The sequence below is a fragment of the Dasypus novemcinctus genome, chromosome 16 (assembly GCF_030445035.2).
Source record: "Dasypus novemcinctus isolate mDasNov1 chromosome 16, mDasNov1.1.hap2, whole genome shotgun sequence".
Lineage (NCBI taxonomy): Eukaryota > Metazoa > Chordata > Mammalia > Cingulata > Dasypodidae > Dasypus > Dasypus novemcinctus.
The window spans coordinates 62684422-62704775 of record NC_080688.1 but is presented as its reverse complement, the minus strand read 5'-3'; the positions used below and the strand labels follow the sequence as shown (position 1 = coordinate 62704775).

Sequence of the window (20354 nt, the reverse complement as noted above, 5' to 3'; positions counted from 1 at the left end):
AGGGAAGGGAGACCTCTCTCCTTAAAAGCCACATCTGATTCTCTGTGTGCATCATCTCTCTGTGGACGTGGGAGGGCTTGTCACTTTTTCTGTCTTTCTGACCTTTTCCTCTCTCCCTGGAAATGTCTTCCTGGCTCTTTACATGTCTCTCTCCCTGTCCTTGTCTATCTTCCCACACTCTCATTCCACCCTGATTCCACCCCTTTCTTTATTTCTCTCTCCCTTGATCAGCCATAATTTAAAACTAAAATCTATTACTCATAAGCTATTTTACTGAATAAAATTTTAACCTTCACATCCATACATTTAAAGGCTATAGAAACAGTATACATTTCTCACTTAAACACGAATTTAATTGCAGTTTAATTTATATTGTCCTAATGGCACTTCTCTTGCCCTTTAAATCTGTGGCCATAGATCTAAAGTTGTCCCCTCCCTGTCCCCTCTGGGCCCACAGACCGAGGTGGCCTCTGGTGTGGCTCTTCCAACATGTTGGCAATGAGGACTGTGGGCACAGAGAGGTATAGAAATTTCACACAACTATAAATGGCAAAGCCAGAGTTCAAATCCAGACAGTCTGGCTCCAGAGGCAGGGTCCTTAATTGCCACACTCTGCTGCTTCCACCTCTCATCCCTGGTCCTGCCTCCCTTCCCGCCTCCGTGCCTCAGGGTGCTGAGCCCTGCTTCTATGCTGAGGAATGTGACTTGGAAACTCACCTCCCTACTCTTCCTAGCAGCCCCATTATCTGCTGTGCCAGCTCCTTAGCCATACTCTTTCACCTTCTGAAATCATATTTGGGTAATTACATATACATCCATGAATTCATTAATTAGGTATTGAGCACCTACTAGTGCTGGCTAATAGATTATATCAGAAAGGGTTGGAACAGTACCCATAAGCTCCTCTCCTTCTAGACACTGCCATCCAATGTGACCCTGGTTGAGGGTTTGCTGTGTACCAGGCACTGTTACACAGGCATTGTCAATGGAGTGTATGGAAACAGTGTCCCCACTTTTGTTCTCTACCCCAGGCAGGTGACTAATGGGAGGATTCCCCCAGCTGGGTAGGGTGGGAGAGCTGTGCAGTGGGGGTCCCACAGGGAGCCTCACATTTCTCGACCCATGACTGTTCTTCTATGAGATGTTCCCAGGAACATCTCAATCTTCCCCTCCCCCCTTCCCCCACCTACAGGTACTATTTTCCATGCCAGCGCTGGCTGGCGGTGGAGGAGGATGACGGCCAGCTGTCCAGGGAGCTCTTGCCAGTGGACGAGTCCTACGTGTTCCCACAGAGTGAAGACGAGGAGGGTGGGGGAGGAGGCGACAACCCCCTGGACAACCTGGCCCTGGAGCAGAAAGGTTTCCTAGAGCTAGCTGATTTCTTCCCTCCAGCATCCTTCCTCACTCCTCAAAGGCACCAGAGGCCCTTCCTCTCCTCCCCTTTGGGAACTGGCACTTGCACCTCTGCCAATCTCTTCATTTTTCTCATTCTTCCATGGAGAGGGATGGGGTGGTGAACTGGGATGTACTCAACGGGTCTAGCATAAGGCTGGGAATAAAGTACAAGGCATAGCATAGAGTTGTGGTCAGGGATGGAATGGGATGGATGGGATGGGATGGATAGGATGGATGGATGGGATGGATGGGATGGGATAAGACAGGATACAGAAAAGGATTGGATAAAAAGGCCGTAGCTTTTTCTGATTCAGTCTTGCGTTCTCCCCTCCAGGCACATGACAGGCTCTCAGTACAGTTTCCCTCAGTACAGCCCCCTTCCTTGGAACTCATATCTCTGAACCATCTCCCAGCCTGGAAGAGTCAGACCGGGCTCCTGGTCAATGAGCCTCTTAGCCAACCTATCAACTCTATTGATCTGAGGGCTTTCTGTGTGAGCAGAAGGCAGAGAAGGCCTCATCTCTGCCCTCAGGAAGTTTCCAGACTAAAGATGACTGCAGAACAACACATTGCAAGTAATGATATTCATAAAAATGGTCAAGATGAACATAGAAAATACTCATTACTAACTGCAGGGTTCACAGATGCAGGATTGAAAAGGCAGGACAAGCACTAGAGTGATGGAGCCAGGTGGGCAGGTGGGCTGAATCAAGGAAGCCCTTCTGGAGGAGGTGGCTCTCCTCTCTCCTCCCTTCATGGGAGGAGCAAGCTGCCATTTACATCTCCACACTTCTCTCCTGGCAGATAAATCAACCACATTCTCAGTGACCATAAAGACTGGGGACAAGAAGAATGCAGGCACGGATGCCAACGTCTTCATCACACTCTTTGGCACTCAAGACGACACTGGTAAGAAAGGGCCCAGCTTCACCCACATTCCTGCCCAGGGAGCCTGGAAGACCCACAATAGTTTCCAAGGAAATTCTGGCCCTTTTCTCTTGTCAGATTACATGCAACTATCCCTGTCCAAGAAAGACACTTCATTTTTTCCTAAAAATCTCCATGTGAGATGATTTTACCTGGGTCGTATGTTTTTTTTTTTTTGTAATTCTTCCTAAATCTTACTAAGTCAGTCCCACTGCAGCCCAGCCCCTTGCTCTCCCTCCCATCCTCTTTGCTGCCTCTACCACCCTAGAAATGTGTGGAAGCCACATGACTCGTCTTTCCTTCAGCTTCCTCTTCCTTAGGCAATGGTACTCCCAATTCAGTGGTCAGCTTTCTGGAAGCTCTTACCATTTCCTGTGCTCTTCCTGGAGGTGTCACTGTGTTTGCCTTTCCACACTGGAACAAAGGGGCCCCCAACACTCACAGGAAGTGGTCTCTCCTGTGTCTTCTCGCCTCCTCCTTCCTGTTCTAATGCGGAGGGACCTCTAGACCTAACCCCACCCCCAATGGCACCCTAAGAAATGCTGGATCCTCCCAACCCCTGACGAGATGCAGCCCGTGGTCCTCTCAGTAAGAGGTGCTCTGGGAATCTGGGAGTCGTTCTGGAGCCTCTGCCCAGGTACATGGAGAGGGCGTCTTAGCATTGGAGTCAGCCTTCCAGTTGGGCCACCTGTCCAACCACTCGGTCTGAGTTCAGAGAGGAGCCATTCCCTCAGTCATCATGTGTTTACTCAAAACCCAATGGGTCCAGAGCCCTGGGCCAAGCACTGTTAAAAAATGGTCCTAATCTCCTGCCCTCAGGGTGCATATATCTAATTCAGTGATGTGGTTGTAGAGAGTTTTGCCTCTGGAGCCTGACTGATCGGTTCAAAGTTTGGCTCCACCATTTGTTAGCTGTGTGACCTTGGACAAGTTGCTTTGCTGACCTTGGACAAGTTGCTTAACCACTCTGGCATAGTTCCGTCATCTGTAAAATAAGGATGAAATTAGTAAGTACCTCATAAGAGTTGTAGCTTTAAAGAACTTCAATATATAAAATATTTGGGACAAACTGATGATTAATAGTATTATTATTTAAAGGCTAGGTAAGGCAGTTTTGACATTATGAAAGAATTAGGTCATCATAACTTATAAATAACTATTGATTGCCATAGATATTGAACCGTATCAATGGTATTGATGGGCCCTAACAACTGCTTTGATTTGCTGAGGGCTTTCTATATGGTAGGAACATCTTTTTTTTTTTTTTAATTTTTAAAGAAGCTTTAGATTACATAAATGTTGCATAAAAAATATAGGGGATTCCCATATGCCCCACTCCCTCCCCCTCCCACACTTTTCCATATTAACAGCTTTCATTAGTGTGGTACATTTGTTACAATTGATGAACACATGTTGAAGTATTGGTACTAACTGTGTACTATAGTTTACATTACAGTTCACGCTCTGCCCCACACAATTTTATAGGTTATGACAAAATGTATAATGGCCTATATCCATCATTGCAATGTCATGCAGGGACAATTACAATGTCCCAAAAATGCCCCATGTTATTCCTATTCTTCCCTCTTCCTCCCCTCAGAACCTCTTGTGGCTACTGCCTTTCTTTTTTCTTTCTTTTTTTTTTTTTTTTTTTTTTTGGTATCTTTATTTTTTATTTTATTTTATTTATTTATTTTTTAAAAAATATTACATTCAAAAAATATGAGGTCCCCATTCACCCCCACTGCCCCCACCCCACCACTCCCCCCACAGTAACACTCTCCCCCATCATCATGACACATCCATTGCATCTGGTGAGTACATCTCTGGGCATCGCTGCACCCCATGGCCTGTGGTCCACACCATAGCCCACGCTCTCCCACGTTCTATCCAGTGGGCCATGGGAGGACATACAATGTCCGGCAATTGTCCCTGCAGCACCACTCAGGACATCTCCTTTCTATCAATGATACAAGTTGTTCTCCTGCTAGAATAATAAGTCTATAATAGAATAATAAGTCTCCTTTAGTCCACTGTGGCATTCTCCAATCTTGAGGATTTGGGGATGGTGATGCCCACTCTGTTTCTAATTGAGAGGGGCTTAGATCCTATATTAGTCAGCTAAAGGGGTGCTGTTTCAAAGAACCAGAAATTAGTTGGCTTTTATAAAGGGTATTTATTTGGGATAAAAGCTTACAGTTACAAGGCCCTAAAGAGTCCAAGTTAAGGTTGCTTTCTCACCAAAGTCAGTCGTCACATGTTGAAGCAAGATGGTGGGTGATCTCTGCAAGGGTTCAGGCTTCCTCTCTCCCAGCTACAGGCTGGCATATAGTTTTTTTCTTTCTGGGCTTAGCTGCAAACTATCAGGTGAATGATTCATTTCTCTTCCTGGAGCTGCAGGATCAAAGTTCTCTCCTCTGCCATGTCTATGGAGCTCTCTCTCTGTCTTCCTGTGTGTCTTCTTATGTAGGTCTCCATTTATATCAGTCCACCAGGGGGACAGGGACTCAACCCTGAGTTACAGCCTATTGACATGGTTGAATCATAGCCCAAATCTTTATAGGTAATTTACTCAAGACATGTCAGCTGAATATAATTCATTCAAAGGGTATCATATCCAGCAGAATAGATTAATTTACAAATATAATCTCTCTTTGGAGATTCATAAATAATCTCAAACTGCCACAGATCCCATGGGGCAGATGGATGAAACTATCTTGCTTGCGGTTGCAGACACTCTGTTCCTTGGGATGGGTGTTATCCATCATCATCTCCTTGTTAGTTGTCCTGGGTGAGTCCAGTGAACTGGAGAGTAGGTGTTCAACTCAGCTGAGATTCAGGGCTCAACTGGCACATGGACAGACCAAAGATTTAAGTCTCTGGGATATATTATCAAGTATAGTGCTAATTATAGGTGCAAATAAAAGGGGCAGAAGTGCCTTGAGTAGGGAAACTATAAATGAGTCTAATTCTGTTACACTGGGGAGCATAAATTCCAAAGTAAGGACCACAGACAGGGTGCCGAATTCCTGAGGTGGTCTGCCCGGCTTACAGTGTCTAGATGTATCTAGAGCCCTGCTGTTGGAGGCACTCTTTACTGTGGCAGTCAGTAAGATCCTCCTGAGATGTGCATAAGCATGGCCTCTGGAAAGACCTCCTGACTCACTTTGAAGTCTCTTAGCCATAAAAACTCATTTGTATTTAATATTTCCTCCTTTTGGTCAAGGTCTTTTTCCAGATTGTTAGGTACATGTTAAGCACTCAGCTGTCTTCATCTTATTAAATCCTCTCATCATCCTATGGGGAAGGTACTGAAATCACCCATTTTTACATTTGAGGAAACTAAGTCTCAGAGACCTTAAGTGATTTGCTCAAGGTCACCTGGATGGTTAAGTGGTAGAAGCAGGGATTGAACAAAAACCTGGGTCTCTCTGTGTCTTATGAGTCTTTTGAGTATGAGAAGACTGCCTGCCCAAGCTGGGATTTAAAAATATGAGGAGGGTGAGGATTTAGAGGAAACATGTGTGCTGCAGTGGGAGGACATGGTGATGAGAGCTCCTCAAATTTCAGGCTGACCCCACGGCCAGAGCCCAGGATGGATTACCATTTGCAGGATGGGTGGTGGGCAACTTTCGAAGCCAAGCCTCCTCCTGTCTTCCGAGGAGAATCCCCAGAGAATCCCCACAAGCCCCACACCCACAGGGGGCTACTGTCTCCCCAGGGAGCGTGGGGAAGGTGACTTTGTCACCAGCTCCCTTCCACGGAGTGATGTGAGGGATGTGGAGAGTAGACACCACTTTCTCCTGGATAATCTTGGATAAGTCACTTAACCCCGTGGTGTCTCCCTTCTTTAGATGGAAGCTGGAAATAAAAAGACATTCCTCAAAGGATTATTGTAAAGCTCAATAAAAGGAGACACACGAAATGCCAAATGAGCCAAGGCGCCTAGTGGCCGGTCACTGCAGTCTAGAAGTGATGGAAGCTCAGAACTGTGGGTGGGCCACAGCCCTAAGGGGCAGGCCAGGTGAGGTTTGTAAGGCCCCAGGCCCAGCCGGTCATGCTCCGGCCATTTGATCGGCAGGAATGACCCTCCTGAAGTCCTCCAAGACCAACAGTGACAAGTTTGAGAGGGACAGCATCGAAATCTTCACGGTGGAGACGCTGGACCTGGGAGACCTGTGGAAGGTCAGGATTGGCCATGACAACACAGGTCTGTCCCCTGCTAGGAATGCAAGACCCTCAGGCAGGTTGGGGGGGGAGGAGGGGGTCGCCTGGAGGCAGGGGGGGGCAGGGTGAGGGACGGGAAAACTACATTTTGCTCAGCCCAGTGGAGCCCTGGCTGCCTGCAGAGATTCTGGCCTGACAGGTCCAAGGTGGGGCCTGGGCGCTGGTGCCTTTGAAAGCCCACCCCCTTCCTCAGTTATTTTATTGTGCAGCCAGCTTTGAGAATCCCTCATCTAGCTCAGGGGTTCTCACCCTTGAGCATGCATCCGAATCCCTGGGGGCTTGCTGGCGCCCCCAGTCTCTTGGTTCAGTAGGCTGGGGTGGGGCCCAAGGATTTGCATTCCTCACAAGTCCCAAGGGATGCTGCTTGGGCCTGGTCTGCAGACTATGTTGAGAACCACTGCTCTAGCTGGGCCTTCCTGGGACCCACTCACTGTGGCCAGACAAAGGATGTGCAAAAGCTTGTTCCCTCTGAGTACAGCAGGCTTGTTTTCTTATTCCTGAAACCACCCCCTTTGAAGCCTAAGGGCGGCGTCCTTGTCCTAGCACCTGGGACGGGGGGCACAGGATGCTCTGTCTGCCTTCCATTTCCTTCTCTTAAACCTGAGCATACGTTTTCCCAGGGAGGACCCTCACCTCCTCCACTTTTCCCTTCCCTCCATCCATCACAAGCCCTGGCCAGGGAGCTGTGAGTGGTGTCCCTTTCATCGGGTGAAATAGGAAGTCCTTGTGAACACGGGTTTTCCTTGGCTTCCCTGAACCCCCTTTTTGGGGTCCCACCTCCCTGGATGTCGCCCTTGCTTCCCACCGCCTCAGGCTCCCTCTGTCCTCCTGTCATTTCCCCCACTCCTTCACTCTTGCTACTCTTACTGACAACAGCCCAGAGCACAATCCAGCTGCAGGCAGGTGCCCGTTTGAAGAGGAGTTGTTCTTGTTTGATTGTTGACGGTGCTTATGAGCCTGGGTGCCTGGAGTGTGAACTGGGCCTAGAGGAATGGTTTTAACGGTGCTGTAAGCTGAAGGTGGGCACGTTAAGGGTTCAAGGGTCAGCCCCCCCTAGGGAAGTGCATCATCGGTCCTGAAGTCACCCCCAGGGACCCATCCCTGCGGAAGTCCCCAGGGGCCTCCGTGTGTCTCCCCTCCCGCCAGGCAAGGCCCCTGGCTGGTTCGTGGACTGGGTGGAGGTGGACGCCCCGTCTCTTGGAAAGTGCATGACGTTTCCCTGCGGCCGCTGGCTGGCCAGGAATGAAGACGACGGGACCATCGTCAGGGATCTCTTCCACGCAGAGCTTCAGACGAGGCTGTACACGCCATGTAGGAGCCGCCAGACCCCCGTCCTCCAGCAGCACGGCCTCGAGGCTAAATAACAATATGTTTGGGGATTTGGGCTTCTCGGTCTTTCCCCTAATTCCCTGGGCCCTGTGGAGGCGGTGGGCAGGGGGGCAGAAACCTGGGGTTTATTCCCAACTCCACGAGAACCTGGCCCCCCCTGGGCTTAGTCTCCTCATCTGCAAAAGAGATAATAAGGCAGGACAGTTGTAAGAGCTAAAGAAGCAGGAGGCAGGGTCTGACCAACTAGAACAGGTCACTGTCAGCCCCATCACCAGCCTCTACTCCAGTCATTCAAACATCTGCAATCAGGCCTAAGTTTTTCTTCTCACTGAGGGGGACAAGAGGAAGCTGAAAATAAGGGAAATATAATTTTTCTTACCGGCCAGAGGAAACAATTTGGTGAAGATTTTGACACTTACCTTCCCTCATCATCAGAAATTATGTGAGAAATATTTATAAACATGTAGGTATGTACTAGGTACTGGAAATCAAACTGAAATAAACCAAATTCACTAAATAATTAACTGTACCAAAAGATTTCTCACCAAACAACTCAAACATATGACTCCATGATGCACTTTTTTTTTTTTTTTTGCCTAAAGCAATTAGACTGGGAATGATTAGATCATCAAAATATTTTCTGGACCAGAGCTTGAAACAAAGCGACATTTCCCTCTAGTAAAGTCCCTGACCAGCATATACAAACAAGCCCCCAGGGACCCCCTTAGGCTAGGACAGACACACTGACCCAACAGACATACACAGGGCTGGCAGCAGGACTGGGCGGGACCTGTGAGAACAAAAGAACTCTGTGAGGGAGGAGGAAAGAGAGGGAAGTGAGAGGTGGAGAGATCAAAATGGAAAAATTCCTCAGCACACCTGATTCATTGATCTGTTTCTCCCTTCATCTCCCAAGACAGGCCTTCCCTCTGTTCCAAAAAAAAAACAAAAACAAAAACAGAAGACTTTTTATGGCTGGAACATGAATCTATTCAGCTCCAGCCTGATAGGAAAGCAGACCCACTCGCCCTCTGTCCTAGACAGACATCTGCCCAACAAATGTGCAGGGAAGACTTGACGTTTCAGGCTGAAGAGCCGTGGAGCCGGCATAAAGGCGCGGGTCTCCCAAGGGGAACACAGACAGGAGAGGGTCTGCCGCTCGGAACAGACTTCCTTGACCAGGAATGTCTCTGGGGCTGAAGTCAGGGAACTACCAGAAACAGGAAGCCGCAGTCCCAGGAGTGGTGGGAATCCAGGGGCCCAGAAAGAAACTTGGGGCCTAGATTTGACAGATCTCAAGGCTGTCGGATTCAGAACAAGCTGAGCTGTTCATGGAGGGACCACGTAGAGGTGGATAAATTAGGAAGGACGGCGAAGTTCTGTTGCCAGCTTCTCTCTTCCAGAACAGGGAAGATTCAAGAGGACTCAGAGGAAGGAACTGCACACCACAGAGGCAGTGCCTCAGTTATTCCTTGAGGCTTGGTGGGGTCCGGCTGTGTTTCCCCTCAGTGGAGGCGCACCGGCCAATTAAGGACCTGTTCGGGCCATGGTGGGGCTGGTGGCCACCAACATGGCGCCACTTCCTGTGATGTGGTCAGGCACAGGCTTTGGGAGCAGACAAGCTGGTTGTCAAGTTCAATTTCTACCACTGACCAGTTGTGTGACTTTGGGCACCTTACTTCCCCTCTCTGAGCCTCAGTTTTGTCATCTGTTAAATAAGGCTCTAACAGTGTCTACTCCATAGGGTCGCTGTGAGAGTTAATTGAGATAAGGACTGTAGAGAGCTTAGCATGGAGTCTGAGATGTAGCAAGTACTCAGGGAATGATACCTGTAAGTACTTCTGTCCTACAGCAAAGGAACAAAGCTAATAAATGAAAAAATTCCTCCTCTGGAGAAGCTTGGAGCCACCTACAAGAAGGTGCCTTCTCATGGTGACCTCTTTTAGGAGTCAAGATCACTGATTGTCTGGGATTTTTTTTTTTTTACCTTGACCCAGAGTAAATATACATATTCGTATACAACTACAGCAAATAAGCGTCACAAAGAAAATATTTACTCTCACTATGTGTGATGTGCAACAATATTTTCCATTTGATTCTGTTCAATTTCACAAATTTTTTTTAAATGCTGGTGAAAACCCACTGAATTCGTTTAGCGTCTGTGCTTAGCAATGTGCTGTGTTAGTCCACTGGGCATAAGCTTCAGAGTAACATGCGATTCAATATTTAGATCTCTGGGCCCACAGAGAAGCTGAGGAGGGGTTAGGGCATCTGTATTCGTAGGCAGCACCCCAAGAGTTTCGGAAGCAAAGGGTGCTCAGCCCACACGCTGAGAAACGCTGGTCCCTGCCGGTGCTGGCAGCCGCCCTCTGGGAAGCTGCTCGCTAAAGCGCTGGCATGTCAGCCCCTCTTTTAAAAACACATAGAAACAGTAGAAACAATTTTGCTCCCAAGGCCTTTAGTGGCCCTGTACATCCCTCACCCCCTCATCTCCCCTCCTCTAGGGGGAACATCTTTAAATGGAGGGAAATGAATCAGGGCATCCACAGGGCCCACCCCCCAGCATCCCACACAGCGAGGGGCCAGGTGTGATGCGGGGGCACTGGGGAGGGCTGGCAGCTTAGAAGGAGTGAGGGGCTGAGAGCAGGGGTGGGGGTTGGAGAAAGGAGTCTTACCGCTGTACACTGGCTGATCCAATGGCACGTCGCCTCCTGAAATACACAGCCCCTGCTTAAAGCTAAGCAGCACATTGAGGACATTTACAGATGGGGAAACTGAGGCTCGTGACGACTTGCCCAGGTCACACAGGTCGTCAGATCAGAGCTGAGCCCATGCTTTCAACCCATCAGCTGAAGTAGCTCTGAGATGTGGGAGGCAGGAGACCCTTGTCTGAGGGGACAGGTGACTAACAGGGGCTTTCTGGGAGAGCTGGAGGTGCCTGGAACATGCCTGTAGTTGCCAGGCAACCAGGTGAAGATCCCGGCCCCTGGCAGCAGTTGTCTGGTGAAGGGCCTGGGGCGGTGGTGCTGGTGAAGAGCTTGACCTCACCCGCATTTGTTTTCTGCTCTCACATCCCCTCTGACTTTGTCCTCGGGCCACCACCCCCAGTTGTCCCTTACGAGATCACACTCTACACCAGCGATGTCTTTGCTGCCGGGACAGACGCCAACATCTTCATCGTCATCTACGGCTGCGATGCTGTGTGCACCCAGCAGAAGTACCTGTGCACCAACAAGAGGGAGCAGAAGCTGTTCTTTGAGAGGAAGTCGGCCTCTCGATTCATTATGGAGGTACCGGGGCTCAGCAGGCTGCACGGGGGAGCCGGGACTGAGGTTTAGGGGTAGCTCAGAGGAGGGGGCAGGAGAAGGAGCCCTGCATTCAGTGGTAGGACACACGTGCTTTCACCTGGATGGGCTGCTGATTAACTGAGGAAGATGAGCAACTCATCAACCCGCTCTGGGCCTCAGTTCATGCAATGACGTGGTATCCCTGGCCTTGCAAGGATAGTGGTCAGGATCAAAGGACATAATGAATGGAGGGGGCTTTGGAGAACTTGAGGCATTCTTCCAAAAAGGCATCCCCAGTGCAGCCAGAAAGAACAAACAAGTAGGGCATGGGTAGGAACCCCTACCACCAGCTATCGCCTGGGGAGAGGATCCAGAAAATACCCCATATGCTCCACATACCCCTTCGGCTCTGGACCTGGGGGTTGTTGTTTGGATGTATGTTGCCCCTTGGTATCCCATCCACTCCAGTTTGATGCATGCTCACCAAGCTTCCCTGTGTGCCCACTTGAATGTTAGGTTGGGTGGGAGAGACAAGAGAAGGGGAGCCCTGCCCTTGATGGGCTGACCATCTAGTTGGGAACGCCGGATCTCCACCGCAAAGCTAGTGAGAGAATCAGGAAGTCATCACAATAACTACCCTGTGGGAAAGCAAGGCACTGGCATAACTGGGTGAACTCATCTAGCCCTCGCAATGGCTCTGTGTTATAATTACACCTGTTTACAGATAGGGAAACTGAGGCCGGAGAGTATAGCATCTTACCCAAAATCACCCAGCCAGGACAAGGAGAGACGGGACTCAAATTCAAGATGGGCTTGTGTATTAGTCAGCCAAAGGGGTGCTGATGCAAAATACCAGAAATTGGTTGGTTTTTATAAAGGGTATTTATTTGGGTAGGAGCTTACAGATACCACGCCATAAAGCATAAGTTACCTCCCTCACCAAAGTCTTTCTGGAGCAAGGTGGCTGCTGACATCAGCGAGGGTTCAGACTTCCTGGGTTCCTACAATCCTGGGACTTGCTTTTCTCTGGGTTCAAGTTTCCTTTCTTCCTGGGGCTGGCTTCTCTTTCCTTTTCCTTTCCTCCAACAGCAAAACTCCATCAGAAACCTTCAATGCTGTTCTTTGCCATGCCTTTTATCTCTGAGTCCCCACCCCTTTGTGGGGTGCCCTAATCATAACTTAATCATGTCTAGGTAGAGATCAGATTACAAGCATAATCCAGTATCTATTTTTGGAATTCATAACCATATCAAACTGCTACAGCTTGAGAATGTGAGCTCTCAGACTGGCAGGAGACAGACCCTTCAGGAAGCCAGCAAAGACAGTGAGGGCAAAGGGTGGGGCCTGCTGAGCCTGCTGTGGGTGCCGGGGGTGGGGGCAGCGGGCTTCCCGCTGGGGCTGGAGGAGAGCGGGCACAAGCAGGGACCAGGCTGGAAGGCACTCCCAGCAAGGGGACAGCCAGGCAGGAGGAGAGTGGTGTGACTGGGGTGGAGGGAGGGGTGAAGCAGGAGTTAAAGTGAGGAGCAGGGCTGCCCTGAAGGAGAAGGGCCAGGAGCCTCGGGAACCTGGAATCCCCAGGCCGCCAGGGCCCTTGGAGATCTGCTCCCTCTTTTCTGGAGGGAAATAAGTCCCAAGCACCTTCCTTCTTCCTGGACCAGTCTGGTCCCAGGGGATCCTCTGCTCCCTCCACACCTCCTCTGAGAGGTGGCAGCACTTAAAGACAGGTCTGCCACCTTCGTTAAGTCTTTTAACAAGGAAAATTCAAGGGTGAATCATTTATCCACACAAAGCTAACATCTCACCAACCCAAGATGTCTCGGCGCATGAGTCATCAGAGCCCGATGCTGTCAGTGGCTGAGAGTTGTGATTGCACCTCGGCATGATTTCTGGGGAGTTTTATCAACGAACTCCCCACTAATAGACAGCTATAATTTGCAAGTAATTTCTTGCTATTTTTTTCCTTTCTTCTTTTCAAATTTATCTGGGTCTTGGGCAAGTATGAGAGATTGGAAACAAATGGAAAACTTTGTCTCCTTGCCCACATCTGTCTGCCTCTCTCTATACCTGCCTCTCTGCTTCTCTTTGCTGGTTGAGCTCCAGCAAAGAGGTGGCACACTGGGCTGCACATCCGTAGCCCTGGGCTCTGGCCCTGGCTCCGCTGCTAACTCATGAATGAGCCACCCCCTTCTCTGTGGCCTCAACCTAAGACAAAGGTGCTGCCAGGGCAGTGGCAGGAAGAGCTGACATTTATCGGGCACTTCCCAAGTGCCAGTCCTGTTCTGAGCACTTGATGGGTATCAGCTCACCTAATCCTCCTAACACTTTAAGAGCTGGGCTAACCCATTTTACAGATGAGGAAACAGCACAGGAAGAAAGTTACGTGTCTTCCTCGAGGTGTCAATTAAAGAAGGGCAGAGCTGGGATTTGAACCCAAGCTGTTCAGCTCCAGAGCATTCTTTGCTGATCTCTTTGGCCTCACTGGAGACCCCAAGGATGCCTCCTAGTCTGACTCCTCTGAGCCCATCCCTGCAGCCCCCCGTCCATAGCCAGCAGTCCCCAAAGGGCCAGGCGATTCAGGTTATCAAGTGCCATTGGCGCCCTAGGCTCATACATCTTGCACCTCAAAGGGGTACACTAGGGAAGAGGGAAAAGAGGCCCCGGAACAGAGGAAGAGGCAGGTGAATCTGCACTCCTTGGTCTTGCTGGCCACTTCGGTGTCCTCAAGAGGAGATGCTGTGCGATAAGGATTTTGCTGATGTGCTTCTCTCACTGAAAGAATACGGCTTCATTAAAAATGCCCTTGACACTAACACTAGCCTGAAATCACTGATATTTTCTTACTGATTCAGAAAGCCTCTCGGGGGCTCCCCAGCCCTCCAAAGGGCCATTTTGGACCTGGACACTCACTTCTCTGATGAAATGTGGGTGAGCTGGCCAGTGGGGAGTTATTGGGCAGGCGCTGCTGGGCAACTTCTGTGGCATGCTGGTAACGCAGAGCTTCGGGCAATGTGGCCTTCCGCCACTCACATGGAACCAGAGAAGAGTTGACCATTAGGACGATGTCTAAGATCTTGGACATAGACATGACTTCAAGGGGTTACCCTATCCATGCCCTGGCCTTCAGCTACATAAGACATGATTCTTCCCACCCTCCCACCCCCACTTTAGAGGTGAGGAATTGGAGGCCAAGGGGCTTACCTAGGACCCCACAGCTAGTAGTTGGCAGAGTCAGGGCTGGGATTGGGAAGGGTGGGGGGTGCAGTGCCGATGGACCCCTCCTTGTGTTCCTGCCACAGTGGGTGGGTGTGCAGGCAGGAAGCAGGGATTGATTCAGAGGTTGCTTCCATCTGCAGTTATGGAGGCTTCGCATGGGGCGCATGACTTAGTCACCAAACACCATTCACTCACCGAATGCCCTCCACCCCACCAGGAGCTGAGTCCTGGGCTTCCTTGGCAGTGCCCAAGAGGTGGATCAGGAGGCCAGCTCTGCAGAGGGCTGCCAGGAGATGCAAGTCTGCAGCACCTCTACTAACCCCCAACGGCATGGCGTGAATGGCCTGGGCTGACCAGGGGCCAGGCCCTTTGGGTGCTTCTGTATTTCGCTAACCTCCTTTCCCTTTGCCCTGACTAGCCCATCTATTAATATTTCTCATCCTGTCCCTGCCCTTCGCAAGGAGGCAGGGTGTAGATTGATATGCACAACGTCATTTCAGAGAGTGGGTGCATGTTTACTGGGAGAGGCCCAGGAGGTTTCATGGGGCCATGGAGTGGATAGGAGGGCAGCCTGGTGGACAGGCAGCCTGGCCTCATGTCATGCCACCTCGCTGCTCTGACAGAGGGGGCCTGAAGGGTCAGAGGATCCATCAGTCCTGACTAAGCCCGCCCACTGCACCCGTGCCTATTGGCTCCGGGCAGGAGAGAGAAGAGCTTGCAGCCCCTGAAGTTTAGAAGCTCCTATGGCATGCACGACTGTGTGCTTTCGGTTCACTGGAACATCCACATGTACCATCGTGTTTGAGTTCACCACCATATTGTGAGATAATCTGGCTGGCTTTATCATACCCATTTTTTCATTGAGGAAATACTCATCCTTTCAGTACTTAGGTCACAGTACAGTGGTGAGGAAACACCAAGGTGGTGTCTGCCCCTGTGGCTCATCCTGGTAGAGGAGAGGTTATCACACAAACAAAGGCAAGCTTACAGCTGGGAGAAGTGCTCCAAGGGGCAGCCACAGCATGCTGTGTGAGCCCATCTTAAAGCGATTTGATCTCCTCAAGGTGGTCAAGGGGCAGCCCTGAGGAGGTGAGCCTTCAGCTGAGATCTGAAAGCTGAGGTTGAGCAGGCATTGGATTAGGTAAAGGAGAGGAGGGGACATCGGAGAGCATGTGCAAAAGCCCTGTGGTGAGATAATGTCATATTTAAGAGACTGGAACTTGAAGGAGAATAGAAACGGAGTTGCTGGGGAGTGAGGGGACCCTTAGGGACCAGTGGGTTTGAACAAGGTCAACCTGGCAGGACAGGGGCATAGGCAGAACTCATCTTTTGATACCCAATTTAGACCTCAACCGGGGAATGAGTTGCCACCACAGTAATAGTGGAAGGCTGCAGGCTGGGCTCCACCCTGGAGTGTGGGGTGGGATTGGATGCACTCTGGAGACTAGGCAGGAAGGCAAGCAGGAGAGGAGCGTGGGGGCCAGCCTGGCTGAACAGGGAAGACGTATTCAGAGAAGGTGCCCCCTGGAAGTGCACAGAGACTCAAGGGTGGATGCCGTGGAGAGGCAGGAGGAGTAAAACTTTCCTACACGTATCAGCTAATGTCTGGTGCCTTCTCTATGTTCCAAAGTTAGAAGATGTAGGAGAAATTGTTGAAAAGATTCGGATTGGCCATGATAACACGGGTATAAATCCTGGCTGGCACTGCTCCCATGTGGACATCCGCAGGCTCCTCCCAGATAAAGATGTGAGTTTTTAACTGTCTTTGCATTTTCTTTTGCCCTGTTCCAGAAGAGACTCAAGGCAGATTCCCTGTAAGGCCCCACTGGCTATTTCAGCCTTTGATAAGTAGAGATAAAATCCTTGGAGGAAAATCCACCTGGTTCACTCAGAGTGAGAGGTTAGTTCAGGTCCCAGACAGAGCCTTTAGAGCCTGGTTCAAGGTCAAGGAGGAGGGCCGTGGCAGCCACGTCTCTGCTCCTCTTCCCAAGGCCGTAGGACCAGTGAGGGACCACAGGTGCCCCTGCTGCCCAGGTCAACTCACAAGGAACTCACAGAAAGAAATCCACCCCCAACAACTTGGAAAGCATTCTGAGGCCATGGATTTATAAACCTAGGAGGTAGCTCTCAATCATGACCATGGAGATGAATTACTTGGGGAGCAATTTAAAAACACAAAACTCCTCTGAGTCTCCAGAATGGGGTTCAGATACCTGTTTTTAGGTGACTCTGGGAACCCCAACCTTCAAGAGCCAACCAGTGGATGTGGTTCCGAAAGTCCTTCCATAGCACTGGATCTGCAAGAACTGGGGCAAGGCCAGAGTGGGGGGCTCCCCTGTGGCCTTTGCAGTATTTGTGGGGTCCCAGGATGCTGGTCCTTTGTCCAGATGGGTGTTGACGGCTGATGAGTCGCTACGTTGGCAGTTCCCATATGAAGCGCTCATTTTCCTCTTTCCTCTTCGCCTCAGGGTTCAGAGACCTTGACGTTCCCATGCGATCGATGGCTTGCCACCTCCGAGGATGACAAGAAGACCATCCGAGAACTGGTCCCTTATGACATTTTCACTGAGAAATATATGAAAGATGGGTCTTTAAGGCAAATCTACAAGGAAGTAGAGGAGCCTCTGGACAGTAAGTGTGGGCACTTGCCTCAGTATCGGCAGCATCTCCGGCTATGGGCCCCTTACCCGTAGAGCCCCCCCCCCCACCCCGGGCAGGCTACGCGTGCCAGCGGAGGTGGGTTCTAGTCTCATCTCCAGTCCACAGAGAGGCAACCGAGGCCGAGAGCAGATAAAGAACTTGCCTGAGTCCACGTGGCTGCAGAATAGCAGAACTCTTCTTCAGGGTCTGGGCTGCCGCAGTCAAGGTCTGTGCTCACATCCTTTCCTGACCTGAAGCTCAGCCCCAGGCATGGGGGTGACAGCCTCGCACATGCCGTCTTTGCCCGGACCATCCTGGCCCTTGCTTTCTCCCTACCCTTAGTTTATTTGACTAATCATCTGTGCAACTTTGTCCTCCCTGCCTGTGCTGGATGCAGCTGTCCCAACTGAGCACCAACCAGGAACAGCCTGGCATAATCTATAATTGGAGCTGCTGTGTATTAGTTCTCAGTGGCTGGGGGCAGAGTCAGAATGCCAAGGCCATGGGTTTGCTTTCTGTATGTGATAGTTACTTTTTTCCATTCCTCATCTACGTGGTTTCTTTCTGCAGGATTTGAATCAACCTGCCACCCACTTCTTGCCTTTCCTCTTCCTTTGCTTCTGGTGACATCACCATTTCTCCGGTTCCCCTCCTACCTCTTGGGCTTGTCCACTGAGGGCTCTTTTCCTTTCTCAAGCCAGGCTCTGCCCTCAGCCCTCTCTTCTCCTTTCTTTCTTCTGTGTGTGTGAGTGTGTGTATGTGAGCATACACATGTGGACCATGAGGACATCTGTTCTGACCAGTGAAGGCCACAGGCCACGGCCATCCCATGTTACTCATCAGCTATTCCACGCTGAACAAGGCTTAGCTGTTTCAAAAATCAGATTTACTTGTCAAAAACAGACTTTCTACCACTGATGATATTCAAAAGAATGCCATGCTCTCTCCAAGGCAGCAGTCCACACAGAGCAAGGACTCTCCAGGAGCCTAGAAATCCAGCCTGAATTTGTTGTGCTCTCCTCTCGGAGAAACTGGAATAAAACACAGGATTCCAAGCCCTGTGTGGAGGCAGGTGTGTGCTAGGGGTTACAGGCTTTTCTGCCTGCTGAGCTGGTAAGAGAGTTGAAAGGTATCACTTCCCTTTTGCCACGGGAAGTAAAACAGCTGTATCTTTAATGTCCTTCTATCCAGTTGCCACCCAGAGATAAAACAAATACCGCCTCAATAATGTGCCTTTCCCCACCCCTGTCCACTTCTCACACTTTCCTTCCCTACTAAATCTGAATAATCCCCTCTCCTACCAGGGTCCCAGAGGACCCTGCAAAGCTGTGGCAGTGGCACAGTGGGGCGGGTCTGTATTCGTAATGCCACAAACCCGCTCTGTGCTTGGTGCTGTTTCTAGGGAAACACCTCCCCACTGATGAGCAGGGGCGTGGGTGGGCTGGGGCGGGGAGGATCCAGAAATAGCCGCATCTCACTGCGCCACTGCAGGGCACAGCACAGACGCTGAGTCCGTTCTCCCAGTTCCCGAAGGTCTGGAGAAAGCAGCAGGTGCAGAAGGGGGCTAGGCAGGCCATGTCCTCATAGCCCCTGGTGACACAGCACTCCTCCCAGGGACAGGAGTTCCAAAGACCTGCTTCCTGAGGGGCCCCCACCCCTACGATTATTTCACCACCAAGCCCAAGTCTGGAACAGGCTGGAACTCATAGCTAGGAAGCGGGTGGGGAGAAAACCACAGGGGCAGCCAACTATAGTGTCCAGATTGTGGCTAGATTCCAAACGTTACCACGTCAGTATTAGCCAGACAGGCTTGGGGAATGTTAAATCTTTCAAACAGCAAAGAGAGGATTTTGTTGATTTGTTCCACACATAAAATGCTGACCGGATTGTGCACGGAGCTGGCCGTGGTGGGGGAGGGGAGCATGCTAGCCCCTGGCTCCTGCCCATAGGGGGCCTTGGGGGGGGGAGCGGGGCAGGCCTCTGACCATCAGTTCTTGCCCTGGGCCGAGGAGGCAGCGAGAGCAGGGTGTTCAGTGGGGCCACTGGGCCGGGAGGATGGAACGTTTGAAAAGGGGGGATGCCAAAGGGGATGGGTTCAGGTTTGACATGAGAGTTTGTGATCTTGACGTCTAGACAGGGTGGAGGTGTCCACTGTGCGATAGGGGTGCAGCTGGGAAGCACAGCTGGGTCAGAGGTGCGGGCTTGGGACCAGTGGCTTCTAGAAGGCCAAGGAAGCCAGTGCCAGGGAGTGTGGATAAGCGCTGAGCCAGTGGACGGAACCAGGAAGCATCGACCCCCGAGAGGAGGGCAGAAGGGCAGGAACCCATACGCTTCTCAGTAAGGAGCATCCAGAAAGGGAGAAGGAACCGAGGGGAAATAAAGAAAGGAACTATAACCGTGTGGTGGGTAGGAATGTGTCCTATAACCTTGGGAAGGAGTAACTCATGTTACCTTATTTTCCAAAATTGAATTAAATCTGGTTCTATGCCCACTTGCAAGAGTTGATGAGAACAACCATCTCAGTCCCTGCAGGGAGGGGGAAATCCCTTTTCTAGGGTCTTATAAGAATCCTGGGGTGCACAGGAGGAGCTGGCCCCAGCGCTCGAGCCTTCCTTGCTTCCCCAAAGAAGCCTGAGGGCTCCCTACTGGGTCTCTGGGGCAGGGAGGGGTCTGTGGCCCCCATGGAAACACCAGGAAGGGTGTTTCTTGTGATTTGGCCATTTCTGTCCTTCACCTTAAAACTTCAGCTCCCACTCCTGCCCCTCGGGGTTAATCCAGCCCAGGCCCTCCTTCCTGGGCCAGAAACACTAAAGCTCTTTGGAGGAGTAGGGATAGGGGCCACAGTCCTTGGGCTTCACAAAAACACAAGACTTCCTCTCTTTCCTGGGGTAGAGGCTGGGAAAGGAGATGCTTTATTCTTCCCTGATGAGTTACAGCAGCAACAAAACAAAACCAAAAAACGAGACACCTAGTTGGTTTTTATTTTCCTTAGTAAGTTTTAATAATGGTTTCTCCAGTATTTACTGACCCCTGCCCCTGAGCCAGCACTGAGACAAAAGGGGGAAGGGAGGCTCTGTGCCTCTGAGAGGCTCACCCCTGGAGTGATGGGGCAGGCCCCGGGTCAGCATGCTGAAGAATGAATGAAAAGTAAGGAAATGTATGCTGGGGGGCGGGGGTCTACCCTTTCAAAATTATTTGATTCTCTTCATAAAATTTAGAAGGACCTGGCATTGACACTAGTCACACCCAAATGGGAAGGCATATTACTATCCGCTTGTCTCGGCACATTTAGTGACCACAATGAGGACATATTTCTGGCAGTTTCCAGGTCTTCCT

At 50.5% G+C, this 20354-nt stretch overlaps 1 protein-coding gene across 1 annotated transcript in view; it reads left to right on the top strand.

Annotated features, from left to right (window-relative positions):
- LOXHD1 (lipoxygenase homology PLAT domains 1) overlaps window positions 1-20354 on the top strand; it is a 190250-nt gene that overhangs the window by 117672 nt on the left and 52224 nt on the right. The window contains exons 22-28 of the mRNA XM_058277619.2: window positions 1193-1359; window positions 2200-2304; window positions 6404-6532; window positions 7696-7860; window positions 10987-11168; window positions 16009-16125; window positions 16847-17009. Coding sequence (XP_058133602.1) covers window positions 1193-1359; window positions 2200-2304; window positions 6404-6532; window positions 7696-7860; window positions 10987-11168; window positions 16009-16125; window positions 16847-17009 — 1028 coding nt within the window. The remainder of the gene's footprint in view (window positions 1-1192; window positions 1360-2199; window positions 2305-6403; window positions 6533-7695; window positions 7861-10986; window positions 11169-16008; window positions 16126-16846; window positions 17010-20354) is intronic.